Source organism: Lepisosteus platostomus, chromosome 6 (genome assembly GCF_059453375.1).
Source record: "Lepisosteus platostomus isolate fLepPlt1 chromosome 6, fLepPlt1.hap1, whole genome shotgun sequence".
NCBI lineage: Eukaryota > Metazoa > Chordata > Actinopteri > Semionotiformes > Lepisosteidae > Lepisosteus > Lepisosteus platostomus.
This window is the reverse complement of record NC_142616.1, coordinates 14,627,296-14,644,417: the sequence shown is the minus strand read 5'-3', so window position 1 is coordinate 14,644,417 and position 17,122 is coordinate 14,627,296. Positions and strand designations below refer to the sequence as shown.

At 40.5% G+C, this 17,122-nt stretch overlaps 2 protein-coding genes across 4 annotated transcripts in view; both read right to left on the bottom strand.

Annotated features, from left to right (window-relative positions):
• The window catches only part of LOC148660511 (E3 ubiquitin-protein ligase TRIM69-like), an 88,704-nt gene that overhangs the window by 45,416 nt on the left and 26,166 nt on the right, over positions 1-17,122 (bottom strand). The window lies entirely within an intron of this gene.
• LOC148660513 (erythroid membrane-associated protein-like) lies at positions 7,703-16,458 on the bottom strand. Of its 2 annotated transcripts, XM_088637950.1 has the most exons (9): positions 16,440-16,458; positions 15,861-16,156; positions 14,966-15,016; positions 13,050-13,070; positions 12,449-12,469; positions 12,166-12,186; positions 10,658-10,675; positions 9,316-9,342; positions 7,703-9,185 (listed from the first exon to the last, which is right to left on the bottom strand). In XM_088637950.1, the coding sequence occupies exons 2-9, from the start codon at positions 16,126-16,128 to the stop codon at positions 8,644-8,646; spliced, it is 969 nt and encodes a 322-aa protein (XP_088494076.1). In that variant the 5' UTR covers positions 16,129-16,156; positions 16,440-16,458; the 3' UTR covers positions 7,703-8,643. The 2 variants fall into 2 exon arrangements, with proteins under 2 accessions (XP_088494076.1, XP_088494075.1); XM_088637949.1 differs by lacking the exon at positions 16,440-16,458 and having other exon boundaries at positions 15,861-16,308.

Sequence of the window (17,122 nt, the reverse complement as noted above, 5' to 3'; positions counted from 1 at the left end):
TGCCTGCCCTGTGATGGGGTGGTTGTCCTGTCCAGGGTGTATCCTGTCTTGCTCCTGTTGCTTGTTGGGACTGGCTCCTGCCATGACCCTGAATTAGGAGAAGTGGTTAGAAGAGGTATAGATGGATGAGCAAATCCCCAGTGTGGATTTATTTATCTGTGAGGAAGCCAGTAAGCAGTTTACTGTTTGACTGAGAGTGTGGGTATCCACGTTTTTAGCATAAAGTAAAAGAACAAAATGTGGTACCAATGCTGAACAAATTATATATTTAAGAAAGAAGAATCCCATTTCATTAAGAAGCATACCTTTTTAACACATAACAGATAAAAAAGTATTTATAAACAGCTACTGTCTTGTAGTGCAGGGGCATTTCCAGAATAAAGGGATAAGCAGCACGGTGGTGCAGAGAACAGCATGTCACACCCTCTGCAGCCAGAAGGTACTCCTACTCTTTCCTGTCCCTAGTTTCCTGTGCTTTGCTGTCCTTCCAGTGTCTCTCTCTCTGAGGCTAGATATTTCCGGGTCTCTCATTCACCTTTGTTCAGCATTGAGTTTCAGATGTCCTGAGACCCGCCTAGCATCTCCCCATGTCCACTGCCTGAGGGCATTGGTTTCTATCCGACTCTTGAACTGCTGAGCCCGGGCTAACCCCCGTTCCTCCGCTACGCATATGGGTCTTTTTTCACTCTCCTGCCATTCCACGGTTTGTCCCTTCCAACATCCGTGACACAGCATTGCTACCTTTCATTGCTGGGGTCTGGGGTTCAGTTCCAGACCTGGGGAGCTGTCTGCATGTAGTTATTCCACAAATAGACCTGAGGTCACCAATCATAAGCTCACTTACATCTGCTGTACTGTGTTACTCTACTCTTTCAGGAATCATGAAAATGAAGTTCTGCAACACTTTGGCTACTCACCCAGGTCCACAGCAAGCCGGCCTACAGGCAAAATAAAGGAAAGCATGTGTTGGATGGATTTTAATATTAATTTAAACTGAGATTCTTGATTAATGATCATACAGTTTGAATATTAGACTGCTTGTTAGTCCCTACTTATATTGAAAATCTTGAAAAACATCTCACATTTGTTTAGCAGGCGTCGTTATCCATTGTGACCTACATTCTATACAAAGTTTCCATTAAGTGTAGATTCAAAGGAAACAGCAGATATGATGACATGCCAGTACAAGAAATAATAGTGTTATTGTCACAGCTTTCAGTGTTGTAGAAGCACACCTGCACATACAAAATGTGTACCAAAGAATCTAGTATGTATCTGTTTAAACTTACTGACTCATCAGGAGAAAAATAGCAATGTTAAAACACATAGACACACAGACAAACAACTTACACAGTAGTCTTGGAAGCTCATCTGTAGGTGAAACACAAAAGTGTTACGAGAGGAACTTTTCTGGTTCTTCTCTCTCCAACATCTCTCTTCTGGACTCAACATCCCTTAATAAACTAGTTACACACATGAAACCCACCACATCTATTTTAGATCCCATTCCCACCACTTTATTTCAGTCCTGTTTCTCTTCTCTCTGTCCCGTTGTCCTCAATATTATAAATGAATCCTTGAGCACTGACATTGTACTAACGGTCCTCAAAACTGCTGCCATTACCCCCATGCCAAAAAAGCCTAACATGGCTCTCGACAATCTAAACAATGTTCTCCCCATCTCCAACTTACCCTTTCTTCCAAAAATTCTGGAACGTGCTGTCACATTTCAGTTACGTAACCACCTCATGACAAACAACCTTTTCGAACCCCTCCAATCTGGCTTCCAACAACTTCACAGCACAGAAACTGCCCTGGTCAAAGTCACTAACGATCTTCTAATAGCTTCTGATTCTGGTTCTCTTTCTATACTCATCCTTCTTGATCTCAGTGCTGCTTTTGACACTGTTGACCATAACATCTTACTTTCTCGTCTTGAGACTGTGTTTGGAGTTTCTGACACTGCTCTCAAGTGGTTCAAGTCTTACCTCACTGATCCCTGTCACTTTGTCTGTCTTAATGGGTATATAGTAGGTCTGAAATTGGTCTTGTTAAGTCTGGTGTTCCTCAGGGCTCGATACTGGGCATTTACATGTGAAGAAATTATTCTTAATTCTTCTATAAGTCTTTGATATCTTAAACACTTGTCTTGAAACTTTCCACTCCAGCAGTTGTGAAAGTATGTAGTTCCACTTTTGTCTGTATATGCTGAACTGTCATGTCTGTTGTAATCGCAAGGCATAACTGCAATATGTTCCTGGCAGTGTTACAAAAACAATGAGAAACTTGCTTAACTCTTCTTCATGTCCACAGCCGATGTCAAATCCCTTTTATGGACAAGTTTTACAGACTTTACTGTACAAAAAGACCACTCTTTGTAATACTTCTTTGAGTCTGGCCTGCAAGAGCTAGGCTCCCATATGCATATGTAATAAAGAAGACTTCTGCTACACTGACACCCAGTTTGCTGTCATTTGTTTGACACAACACATGTTTCCACTTGGTCAGCTTTTAAGATCACATGGCCTCAGCTATCATTTCCATGCTGATAATACTGATGATACATCCTTACCAAACCTTACCCCGATGTAGCTTTCTCTATTTTATCTAATTGCATGTCTGACAAAAACTTGGATGATTCAAAATTTCCTTCATCTTAACTGCGACAAGACTGAAGTCATGCTTATCGGCACCTCCATCAACTTTGTAATGCCATTCCTGTAACCCTGTCTGTAGATGGTTCTGTACTTGAGCTTCAGTCTAAATGAAAAAACCTAGGGGTGATATTTGATTCTGGCTTAACATTCGACCCACATGTTCAGCATTTTTTAAACATCTTTTTTTCACCTCAAAAATATGGCTAGATTACGCCCTATGTTATCACTTACTGTGGCTGAAAAGCTGATCAACACAATTATGTTCTCCCGAATTTACTACTGTAGAGCTCTACTCTCTGGGGTATCTAAATCTACATTGATAAAACTGCAGTGTGTCCAAAATTCAGCAGACGGAATCCTGAATGGGTCTAGTGCAAGTGTTCACATTACTCCTATCCTGGGATCCTTGCACTGGCTTCCTGTCAAATTCCGTGTGGACTTTAATATCCTCATTCTAACCTATAAGGCTCTGCATGGCCTGGCACCTCAGTACCTGTCTGAACTATTATCGCCCTACTCCCCACCTCACAACCTTCGCTCTTCTAATTCTGGTCTTCTAACTGTCCCCCAAGCCCGTCTTCATTCTATGGGTGACAGGGTCCTCTCCTGTTATGCCCCCAAACTCTGGAACTCTCTTCCCAAGGATATCAGAGAGTCACCTTCTCTAAACTCCTTCAAATCCAGATTTAAAACCTTCTTCTTTAGAAGAGGCTTTACTTAACTGGTTCCATTCTTCACCCCTCTGCTTTTCTTAGTACCACCATCCATGGTCTGCTCTGTATATTGTAATTGTGTTTTATCTTGTGTATTGTTTGTATTTATTGTTGTTGTCATTCTGTAAAGCGCTTCGAGAAGCCACCCTTTAAGTTGCTATATAAAATAAAGTTGATGATTATTATATCAGGAAAATAAAGTATATGCTCAGTAGAGGGTGTATAATATATTGTCTGTTAATCAAACAACAATTATGTTAATCAGCAATTATGGACAACCATTTTTTGCCAAGGTTGTGAATATTATAATGTCTCTGAAGTCACATCCAAACTTCCTGTAAAATTAAAAAACACAGAAATACAAGTGGGCACTGATTTGCATCCAGGATACTCTAATGTTACAAATCCTGCCCCGAAAAGTGCCCCTTCTCCCCTTTTGAGCCACTGCCCACAAAAAGGTCTCTGCACTTCTCTGCTCTACCACCATTACCCTTCTTCTTAAGGACAAGGAAGCCCTTTCTTGTTTATCTTTGATTTCCTACACCTGCCTCCGGTTCCAGCCCCAGTCCTACAAAAGCCAGACGCTCCTACCAGCCTGGGCTCAGCTTTGGAAGATGGACGCCTGGAAGCCCGTTTAGCAGTGAGTCCAGGAGGGCCTTGATGGCATCGACTTCACAACTGGCTCCTGACCATCTGGGTCCAGGGCTGGGAGCGCCTGGCCCCGTTACCCTCTTTATTCCCCGACCCTTCGCCGGATCCCACTCCGGCTTTTTCCTAGTCTTTTTCCCTGTGTTTCTCTCACTCCCCTCCGGATTCTGCCGTCTGCATAAGGTCCTGAAAAAGCTTTTATGACACTACCACTACCACTGTCACTACTTTTTTTTATCAGCAGGTTAGTGGAGTCGCCATGGGCACCAGGATGGGACCCAGCTATGCCAATATTTTTGGGTAGAAGAATGCTTCTTCGCTTCGTACACATGCTTTGTCTCTGACCTCTACAGGCGATACATCGATGACTACATTGGTACCGCCACATGCTCTAATGAACAGCTAGAACAATTCCAGCATCACTTCATCAACTTCCACCCTTCCCACAAATATACAGTTAACATATCTTCCAATACTCTTCTGTTTCTAGACATAAACTTATTCACTAACCATCCAGGACTCTCTACTTCGGTCTATTACAAACCCACAGATTCACAAAGCTAAATCCTGTACAGCTCATTTCACCCTAAACATACTAAATAAACATACCCACCTGAACTACCCACCTGAAATTCTAAAAATTCTCTCCCTTTTTCACAGTTCCTCATGTTTTTCCAAAACCAAGCACTCAAAATGCACTTTTTTCATCAACAGAGGATACCCCACCCATGTTATCAACAAGGCCCTCACCTGAGCCAAAAACAGACCACAGATCATAAACTCAATCAGGAAGTGATGAGTTTACCACCTCACAACCACATTCCTTTGGTGCTTCCCTACCACCCTAACACACTTTCTATCCCCAGGACCATTAACAAGAACTTTCCATCTTACAGGATGATCCTTCCATTGGTACCCTTTTTTATGACCTCCCATCATCTCATATCACTGCCCACCTAATCTGTGTAACTTCCTTGTTCACAGCTCCTTTGACCACCCTCAACAACCATCCACAACAGGCTCTTTCCCCTGCAACAGAACTAACTGCATCACCTGAAAATATATATCTAACACCACGCTCATTTAAGGGCCCTCAGAACAATTCTGGATTGCTCAGATGACATCTTGTACCTCCAGCAACCTTATTAACTGCATCTCTTGCAGACAATGCCCAACCATCTACATTGGGGAAATAAGAAGGAGACTCAGAGACTGCATCAATGAACATGTTAGGACTGTCAGGATTAAAGATCTCTACAAGCCCATAGTCTCATTTCACCTCTAACGGCCATGATCACACTGATCTCTCAGTCTGTGCTTTTGTCCTCCTATGCTTTATACGCTACCGACTTCCCTCTCTTTCTCATACCCAAAGAAGGCTCCACAGCTGAAATGTTGTGTTTCTTTTCTTCCCTTTTCAGCATGGAATAAACTTTTACTTGTTCATATATACATCATGGTACGTAAATCGTATGCATACATAACTCCAGAACTAGAATAAAGTCACAATGAGTGACTCTCATTTCTTTTCTGAGTAGGGGCATGATCTGAACTTGTTTTCTGAACTTGCCAGTGGCTGACAGAAAGGCGATCTGTTCTGTAAGGATGAGCCAGGAAGCTGCTGCAAGCACAATGACTGGGTGGTGAGAGGGAGGCGAAAACAAAATGCGAAACATACACAGAAACTCGTAAGTGTGTGAGGTTATGGCTTGACCTCCTCCTGACCTTTCATTTAAAACTGTGTCTGAGATGAGAGATGAGAGAGATGTCTTCTGAAGCATTTTGCTTATTAACTAAAGAAAGATTAGTTAAGTAAAGATAAGGTCCCCTCACTTGTTATGACTTTCTCAATTTTTGTCAGTTTTTTGAAACAATAAACAGCTAAACTTATTTTACTGTGATGGGACATACAATATAAATTTTAAAAGGTAACGCTCTATAAGTGGGTAAAAAAACTATTCCGTGTAGTAGAAAACCACAACATAACTCTGAATATTTAAAAAAATCACCTTTAGCACTTACTATGTTGCTGTTATGACATGGTTTATTCAGACTGACTGCTACATGTAAAGGCCGGAATGCAATCCAACTGCAGATGGTCCGCGATTTCCGGAAACTGTCGGAGATTATAGAGAAAAGAGGAAAAAATGTCAGAGCTGGGTCCAGGCTGGGAAAAAGGCTGGTTATATAGGCAGGATAATAACCCATGGGAATGTTTCAGACAGAACAGGGTCAAGGCAAGTTCAGGTAACTGGAGTTTGGGGCTAGGAGTCTGGAAGAGGGTTTATTCTCGAATTAGTTTAAGAATAACTAATAATAATGAGAACTGAGAGACGCGGGGACAGACCAGAGTGTAGTGGTTAATGGTTAATGGCAGTTCGGGTGATTTATAGATGGTCAAGGAGGGGTGAATATGCACGCAACCCAAGCGTGTAGCAATTGGAGCTACATGAGAAATGAGAAATGTGTTTGTTCAGAGAAGCACTGCAGTCTCTCCTGGCTACCAAGGGCTACCTGTCTGGGCATGACAGTCCCAACATGCTTTTCAGTTCTGAACTGATTGAGCTGTTTTCATGAATGATACACCAAATGTCAGGCTAACTTCACCATATTCCTGAAGGACAGCAATTAGACAATACCAGTTCTATCTTGTCACAGTTGGCTACTTCCACCCCAGGAAACTGGCCTCATCTTCCAAAGAGCTTGTTCTTAAGTCTCTTCAACCTGTCTGAATCCAAATGGTCAATGCTGTTGATGATGTGATCCTTGATGGTTGAGCTTTCCTTAAATACCAATGATTTCAAGTAAGCTAATACAGTACAGTTACAGTACAGTATTGTACAATATTGTATTGTATTTTATTGATTGTACAATTGTATTGTTCTGAATTGTATTGTATTGATTATTGTATTAGTGGTTATTATACTCAGCTCTTTCCCCTGTTTGAGCTCCTGTGCTCGAGAAGAAGACTAAGATGTGCCTAATCTGGAACAGAGTAGTTCTGGAAGAGCACTTACTGTATCCTGAACCTATTCAGTGACTCATCTCAACACTATCATACAATTATTTCTTAAAGTATTTGCAGTATTGGTAATTTCAATGTAACACAGCATTTTATAGTATTTTGTATATGACACTGTATGTGTGCATTTTATTTATTTTTTTCTTTTTCTTCTTTGTATCTTTTTAAAATAGTTATTTCGAGTATTCCACAAAAGATTCTCTATATCCTGTATACAGTTGGTTTGGCAGTGACATGGACTTTGACTGGACTTGGAATGATCAACTGTAATCCAGAGAACTCCACTTGTGCTCGGTGGCTTTGGTGATGTTTATCTGTTGAAAGTATGTCCTGCCTTTAGATTATTCCTACTGTAGGTACAGGGTAGTGAGCATTGCTGTGACCCAGGGTTCAGTTCCTTGGGTGCTGTCTGTGTGGAGTTTACCTGTTCTCTGTACTCATATGGGTTTTTTCCAGGTACTCTGGTTTTCTCCCACATTACAAACACACACTGGTAGGTTAATTGGTTCCTGGGAACATTAGGCCTGATGTGAGTGTGTCTGTGTGTCTGCCCTGAGACAGACGGGTGTCTTGTCTTGCTCCTGTTGCTTATTGGACTGGCTCCTGCTACCTTATGTCCATGAATTAGGACTGCTTAGAAGATGTATGGATGGATTAGCAAATTCCCAAAATGGATTTATATATTAGTGCAGAAGTCAATAAGCGGTTTACAGTTTGTCTGAGAGTGACAGCATCCACGTTTGGTACCGTTGATGAACAAATTATTTAAGAAAGAAGAACCCAATTTCATTGAGAAGCCTGTATTTTAACACATAACAGATAAAAAAATATTCATAAACAGCTCCAATACCATAGCGAAGGGACATTTCCAGAATAAAGGGATAAGCATCATGGTGGTGCAGTGATGAGCATTGCTGTCTTTCATTGCTGGGGTCTGGGGTTCAGTTCCAGACCTGGGGAGCTGTCTGCATGTATTATTCCACAAATAGACCTGAGGTCACCAATCATAAACTCACTTACATCTGCTGTACTGTGTGGACAATCTCTAAACAATTAGAGAAAGAGCATTTATTTTGCTTGTTTGTACAGTATTGTCTTATGTCCAATGTTAGGTGAATAAAGGACATTATTACTTTTATTCAACATAAATATTTACTTAGTTTTCAGTATCTTTCTGTCATTATCTTACATTGTTGCTAGAAACAGGAATGAGCAGGAAGGTTAAAACATAAAAAAAACAATAATTAAAAAAATGAATTTTAAATGAATGAATTTTCACTTTTTTATTACTAGATTTGAAAGCATAATGATTTTCATGAAAATCTCTGGCTGACAGCTATCACAGATTTAATTATTTCATCTTGCTGATCTAAATGTCATTTTTGTAACTCTCAGAGGCTGTTGGGATGCTTGAAATGCTTGATCCTACAGAGGATCAGAAATCAGTGGAAACAGAGTTCAAGTAAAAGTGATTTCTCTTTCATTTCTTACTGGATCAACAAACCCAATGCAAAATAATAGTTCAACCTATCTGTGGTAAATCAGTGAACCCAAAAGACACAGCAGTTATTATACATGCTGCCCCTCCAACAGATATTGTGTGTCACTCAGAGGGACTGACAGGAGTGATGATCAGTGGGGCTGAGTTTTTACCCCCATCATTTTTACAGGGGCTGAAGAAAGGGTAGATCTTCTCCCTGAAGTTGCAAGTGAACGTATAAATATGAGACTCCTCCTCCACATTGTAAAAGGAGACCTGCCCCCCCTCATAATCCACATACACCCCCACCTTCCGGGGCTTCATGGTCAGGGGTAGCTTGACAGAAGGGGTTGTGATTGCTTTGTAACTTCCATCCCTCAACAACACTATCCAGAACCCATTCTCAGGACTCAGTGTGATCCGCCCCTTCCTTTTGATAGACTCTCTGACAACTCCTAAATCCCACTCAGTCTTCTTTCCAACCTTCACCTCCCAGTAGTGTCGACCTGAGGTGATCCCATCCTTTCCCAGGACATTGACACAGGAAGTAAATCTCTCTGGATTGTCAGGGACATCCTGTCGGAGGTCTCCAACTTTAACTTGTTTCCCATTCCTCGACACAATGAGATGGGGATGAGCTGTCCTGGGGTCCAGAGTCACGTCCACTATGGACAAGAAAGGAGATGAATGAGAAGAGCTGATGATGAACAGTGAAAAGTAATCCCTGGGCACTGAACCTATACTTTGTGTATTTTAATGAGATTGACGAATGCTTGAGAAAGCAAACAGTCTCACCTGCATTCCTGCGTGCCCTCTCAAATTCTGTAAAGAGAAAGGAATGATAGTTAAAGAAAAAAAACTGTAACAAGTTTTATATCAGTTTGCAGCTGGAAATAAAATAAGATTGTCTTCACTTCTGTCTGTGTTGAGATCAGGTGTGTGAACAGGTGTGTCTCACTGCTGTCTGTGTTGAGATCAGGTGAGCAGCAGGGTGATCTTGTGTGTCAGGGGTGTGTCCAGCAGGAGAAAGTGCTGTGTGTTGCTGCTCCTCCCACAGTGGAGTTTAAGCTGCTCTCTGTCCCTGAGCCTCAGCTCTGCCTCACTGCTTCACAGTCAGAAGCTCTGGGACAGAGAAAATGCTCAGACGTCTGTGAGGAGGGCTATGACCTCAGTATACAAGCAGGATCCTGACTTCAAGGTCTTGCTTCAGAGAGCCCCTTCTGAAAAAACAACAAGCCAGAGGAGCAGGTGCCTCCATAGAAAGAGCAGACCTGACTCTCAGGAAAAACATGCTACAGACAGACTTGAAAATGTGACATCAATAGACATGCACAATGGGGACTGTACTGTATAAAAGCTTCAGTCTTAGTAAAACTGAGGTCCAGACTATACTGTATGTGGTCATTAAAAATCCCAGGGTGTTTTTCGAAAAGAGTAGAGGTGTTACCCTGATGTCCCCGCCAAATTTCCCCCTGGCCTTTACCAGTCATGGCTTCCTAATTATCCCCGTCTCTGAACTGGCTTCATCACTCTATGGCTGCTGTTGCATCATCCAGGTGGGGCTGCGCATTGGTGCTGGTGGAGGGGAGTCCCTGTTATCTGTGAAGAGCTTTGAGTGCAGTGTCCTAAAAAGCCTCTATATGTGTAAGGATTATTTATTTATTAATGAAAAAGAGCTGCCTAGCAAATATCAGGAAGAGTGATGCTCACTTTTATTTGGGGAGATGAGATCTAGAGGATCATTCAGACTCCTGGGACAGTAAACCTGCCCCACCAGGTGGGGATATTTCAGAAACTCCTACCACTTTTGACTTGAACAGAAACAACCATATTGATGCTGTTTGCATGTCAGTGAGAGTGCTTTATCAAATCGTTACAGCAGACAAAGAAGCAGAATCTGAGAAGCCTATTTACTAGGACAGCCACTGATGTCACAGCGGAGAAGAAAATCTCTGGAATTTAAGGGAAAAATAAAACGCAGACATTTTCTAATATGAAATCCAATAATTGCATTACATCCAAATCCATGCAGCATCTATAGAAATATGTATTAAGTATACAGGTATGGCGAAACTCACTTAGTGGAACACATCCAACTGAGGTATTGGAACTACGTAACAGGACATATTTTCCTTACCTCCAGGTCTGCATCTTTCTATAACAATAAGAAAAAGGGTATCAGAGAACTTGGAGATTGAGAGATTGAGATGGCAGTGAGCTCACTTTCATTAGCTCAAATCACGTGCAACCTGTAAACACTGATCTTATCTTGAACTGATGCTCAGCTCTGAGATGCAAAGGGTACAGGCACAAACCACTGCTGTCAGTACTGCTACCACTGCACTACTACTGTAGATCCTACTGTTGCTTCTGCTGTACTTCCGAGTCTAGTATAACAGTGGGTAATGACACTGACTAGCGATTTGGTATAGCCGAACGATATACAGTATTGAAATATATGCTCTGTTCTGTATCTCTTTGTGTTTGCATCTCTTTGAGATTGTATACCTTGTATATTGATAACCCTCACAGTAAGGTCTGCCGCCTGTATCCATGCAGACTGATATATGTTTGGTGCACAATTTATGTTTAATAAATGTGTTTCGTGCATCAAATCCGTGTCTGTGCGTTGTTAGTTGTTCTGACGATTCATTTTCTAAAAGCCATAACGAACTACCGCATGATTACTGCTACAATTAATGATTCTCCCAGTAAAATCACAAAATCCCCTACAACTGTCACTAATAATGACTTTACTGTCACTTTTGCAGTTACTACTGCTGGCACTACTACCACTATATACTGTACTGCTACAGTCTCTACTACATTTATTACTGCAGTCACTGCTGTCACTATTACTGTGAATACTGCTGTCACTACTGCATTACTATTGTCCCAACACCTGTTCCTGCTACTGTAACTACAGCTCTGCAACATTGCAATAATACTGTTGTCATGGCAGTAGTGATCTCTGTATTGTTACTTGAAATTATGAAGAAGACCAACACAGAAGGTTAACTAGTACTGAAGAATCTATATTCTTGATTGTCAGGTAGTGTATAATCTGGGAGATTCTTACTGTTTTTTTTTGTCTGCTTTGTTTTTTTCTTCAATGTAAATAACTGTGGTATATTAGTATAGTGGAAATAAAGCATGTTTTTATTTTTAGGTAATTATTATTATATAACATTAAACATATTTCTTCTTCTTCTTCTTCTTCTTCTTCTTCTTCTTCTTCTTCTTATTATTATTATTATTATTATTATTATTCAGAATATATTTACTGAATAAAAGTAATTTATGTGTAGTTGATTAATTTTTCACTCAGCAGAGGAATCTCTGGTGTGGATCTGATCTTGTTCTGATTATTTACAGATGTTGACTCTGCTCATCATACCACTTACATGGTAATTTTAGATCATTTTAATTGTATGCATATAATCATCCCAAAACACCAACATCTGCTTATTTTAATAATTTTCTGACTTGTGAGCTGGTAATAAGGCTGACAAGGTGGAGCTGTGGCTAACATTGCTCCCTTCCAGCACTGACTGCACTCTGTCCAGTGAGTCTGCTCTTTCAGGAGTCATGTAAATGAAGTTCAGTAGAAATTTTAGGGTAGAACAGCACACATAGGCTACTCACCCAGCTCCACAGCAAGCCGGCCTGCAGGCAAAATAAAGGAAAGCATGTGTTGGATGGATTTTAATATTAATTAAAACTGAGATTCTTGTTTAATGTACATACAGTTTGAATGCTAGACTGCTTGGGTTATGTTATTGTCACAGCTTTCGGTGTTGTAGAAGCAGACCTGCACATATGAGTCCAAAAGACACTACTGTAGCATCTGTCTGTCTAAACATCAGTACTTTCATTGGTAGAAACATTACTGTTAAAACACAAAGACACACACAGACAGAGTACTTACGCAGTTGTTTTAAAAGCTCATCTGTGGGTAAAACACAAAAGTCAGACAGGTTTAACTCCTACTTTTGCAATACAGACCTATTCACTGCTTTCTCTACAGAGGAATAGGATGATTCAAATCAAATACTGTAGTTCTACTGAATTCACTTCATGCTTGTTTCAAAACTGTTTAAGGCATGGAAAGGTAGTACATTGCATAACAATTCTGATTGGAAATGTTCAAGCATTACATAAAATATTATGTTAGGTGCACTGTAATATATAATGCACACTTCTCTAATCCTTTTTTTTGGAGGAGAGGGAGAGTAGAGTAGTATATTGCCATACTGTATGTAGACGTACATTGGCATTCTTAATCGCGCTGATCTCTCGGGACATGCACAGTACAACAGACAACACTAAACAATGTAGACAACAGGGATGACATATATTTTCTGGAAAATAAATATGTAGTAGTGAGACCAAAAAAATGGTACACTAGGTAAAACGTGCATAGTGCAGATGTGTATTAAGACATATCTTAAGGAACATCTTAAGGTGTATTAAGGTTTCCAATATTGAAAATATTCCTTCTCTTGTTACTAAAAATATTTAAAACTTACCCATCTCTTTAGAAGTCTCTTCTGTCAATGCAAATAAAAAAACATGTCAAAAAAAGGAAAATAAAAAGCTTGATAAAATATATCAGTTCTGAAATCATTAATAGCACTGATGATTTTTTGTGTGATCCTCCTGGATTCTTTAGTGCACACAAAAGGCCGGCTGCACATACATCATCCTTGCAAACATTTATTGTAGATCAAGACCTGCAGTATCTTTGAATTTTTTTTATGATGAAAGTTTGACAGCACTACTGCAATCACTACTAATGTCATTACTACTACTACTGCACTACAACTGTACTGCAGTCACTACTGCAGCCGCTACTGCAGTAAGTATTGTTGTCACTACTGCTGTCAATACCACTGTCATTACTACCACTACTACTGTCACTACTTGTACCACTACTGTCACTATTTTAGTGCAGTCACTACCACTGAAACTACCACCAATTCTGCTGTCACTACTATTACTACCACTGTCATTCCCTCTAATACTACTGTCACTACTTTACTGCAGTCACTACTATCACTGCAGCTGTCACTACTACCACCACTGTTGTCACGAGTGCAGTCAATTCTCTAGCAAAATATCAGAGGGGAAAAGGAAATCTCAAAACAAGTGTTAATGAGGCAACAGTCTCACAAGTGTGTGAGTGAAAGCAACAAAATCCACTGTTCACTGCAAAATTACACAGTCTGCCCCCGAAATGTAAACCTCTCATGAGAATCAGGAACAGGAAGTACTGTATAGTTTTTCAAACTAAAAACCAAATGAGCAAAATGGACTAAGTGGCCTCACGCTTCTTTTCACACTTTCTTATGTTCTCATGTATCTGGCATGAAGGTGTGAATGTATTTTACTTTCATTATCCCTTACAAGCTCATCCCATGAGGAGCAGATTCCTTCTCATTATCTTGGTCCTGCTGGTTCTACCAGTTGATTGGTAATGAGTCGTTCTTATTTAAGAGGAAATTAAATGCAGCAACTTTTGTGACCATTGAGGTTTTAGAGATGAACCCACTTATTGGTTTTTTTAACTTGCCTTGAGATAGCTCTTTCTCTTCCCTGAAACAAAGGGCTTTGTTAAGATCAAATCAGAAACAGAACAGGTATGAAGGCCCAGGTTTATGTCAAAGTCATAGAGAAGAGCTGTTGTACAAGATGCCAGTGAGACTGAAAACAGGGCTCGTGTGCATCTATTCACCCGTCCATCCATGTTCTAACCACTTTATGGGCTACAGGGAAGTCAGAGCCTATCCCAGAAAGCAACAGGCACAAGGATACACCCTGCACAGGATGCCAGTCCATTACAAGACACACAGACAGACTCACACCAGGGCCAGATTTCCCAGGAGCCAGTTAACCTGTCAGCATGTCTTTGGATTATCAGAGGAAATAAGAGCAGCTGCAGAAACAACACGGGGAGAACATGTCAACTCCACACAGACAGCACTCCCAATCCGGAAGTGAACCCAGGGCCTCAGCGCTGCAAGTCAGCAATGCCAACAACGCTCTGACCATAACTGTGTACAGTACCCAACAATTCATGTCCACTACAGGAAACAGATGCCTGCATATTCAGCCTTATAGGCATTAATAAATATAGCAGCAGTTTTACAATCTGCACAAACCAAAAACACTCAAGTTACTTAGCTAAGGCTCCAACAAAGTCATCTGCAGGCAAAGGAAAACAGAGGATAGAGATTTAATAGGTATTGTGTTACTGGTACAGGTTTTTTCAAAGTAGTCTAAAGCTGAGAGTCTCAGGAATGAAGGATAAGATCAGAAAATTGTTTTGTTCTCTCTGTTCTCTGTTCTTCATTATCAAAAAAACATTGTGAGAGGATGGCAGGTTCAGACAAGATGGCAGCTCTTCTGAAATATTGAAAATGTTAAATAAATGATAAATACTCACCGTCCTCATCCTCATCTTCATCATCATCCTCGTCCTCATCAGAAGAGTCATCTGTCAATGACAATGAAGGAAAATGTCAGTACGGGTGAAACACTGATGACTGCAGTAACAGTACGGAGCTCCACACTCTCACAACCAGACTCCAGCACTCAGCTGCCACCCAGCAGGTTTCATGATCTTTCTGACCTACTGTAGTACAATCAGTATCATTGCAGAGGTGTATTTATAAAATATTAATGAACACTTTTCATTTGTTTTTCTTTCATGCAAAGATCACGGTACAATACAGTGCACATATACAGTATATCACGATATGTAGATAATGTGCATACAGAACTCCAGAACTAGAATATAGTCACAATGAGTGACTCAAGTTTCTGTTCTGAGTAGGGGCCTGATCTGAACTTGTTTTCTGAACTTGCCAGTGGCTGTCAGAATGGCGACCTGTGTGTCTGGATGAGCCAGGAAGCTGCTGAAGCACAATGACTTCGTGCAGGAGGGAGGAGAGTCACACAGGCTCATGAAGTGCATACATGGGAAGGTGTCAGTGGGTGAGATCAGGGTTTGACCCTTTCCTGACCTTTCATTTACAACTGTGTAGAGACACTTGTTTTATGAAGCATTTTGCTTGTTTTTAAAAACAGAATACATAGCTCAAGTAAAGATAAGGCTCCCTTACTTGTTATGACATCCTCCATTTCTGGCAGTGTACTCTAATAATGAACAGCTACTGTATATTTAACCTCTTTTACTGTGATGAGACATTCAATATAGATCTGAAAAGGAAACCTCTCTTTAAGAAAGAGAAGAACAACAACACAAGCTTTTAACTATTCTGTGAAGTAAAACACCAAAACATGAGTCTGATTTTAAAAGAATCACCTTTAGAACTTACCACATTCTATCTTGCTTTCCAGATCTGAAGCGACTTTGTTTTCGTGAATGCCACGCAGAATTGTAATTGTCTTTTTAACAGCGCCGTGTTCCTGATAGACAGCAATCAGACGTGTTGCCAGCTCTATGGCATCATAGTTGATTGCTTCTGCTCTAGGGAACTTGCCTCCTCCTCCCATGTCAATGAGCTTGTCCTTAAATCTCTTCAACCTGTCTGAATCCAGACTCTTCAGGCTGTGGATGATGTGGTCCTTGATGGCTGAGCTCATTTTCTATAAAGCTCTTCTCACAGTTTCTCTGTGAATATTTATAGCACAATTACGCCAAATGCACTGTAAAAAAAGCTAAAGTTCAACCCAGTTACTCTGTTGAATACCAATAAAAATGAAAACTGAGGTGATTTCAAGCAAACTATACGGTACAGTTACAGTACAATATATAGGTTTATTCCATGCTGAAAAAAAGAAGAAAGAGAACACAACGACCAAAACGTTGTGTTCTCTTTCTTCTTTTTTTTCAGCATGGAATAAACCTATTACTTGTTCCTTTGCAGCCTACGCATGCTGACGCAGCTACCCACCTGAACTACAGTACAATATGTAGTACAGGTGGGTAGCTGCGTCAGCATGCGTAGGCTGCAAAGGAACAAGTAATAGGTTTATTCCATGCTGAAAAAAAGAAGAAAGAGAACACAACGTTTCGGCCGTGGAGCCTTCTTCAGGTGTCACACCTGAAGAAGGCTCCACGGCCGAAACGTTGTGTTCTCTTTCTTCTTTTTTTCAGCATGGAATAAACCTATTACTTGTTCCTTTACAGTACAATATACTGTATATGTAGTTATAGTATGAATGTCGTCTGTCTTGTCGTCTCTCTGTCAGAGTTCTTCTCTGTGGCTTTGACTTGCTGAAGTCACTCTTCAAACCTGCTGTTTCACAAGTGTGTCTTGGGGCGGGATCTTGGGTAGCTGCTATGTCAGAATTTTTTTTCCTGTCCTGATGAACTAAATAAAACTTTTACTTGCCTAAATAAACCTCATACCTTCCTAAATTCAGTTATTATTTTTCTTATTGTTCAATTTAAAGATCATGATAATCAGGATTTTTTCCACTTGCATTAAACAAGTATTACATCATTTCCTACAACGAGAACCAAGAGTATTTTTTTCCAGTGAAAATATTTACAGTACAGTAAGAACGAAACAAGCGTTAACTGTTACAAAGTCCACAGCTCGTCTTGCCCCTTGGAATTCATTAGATAAGCAGT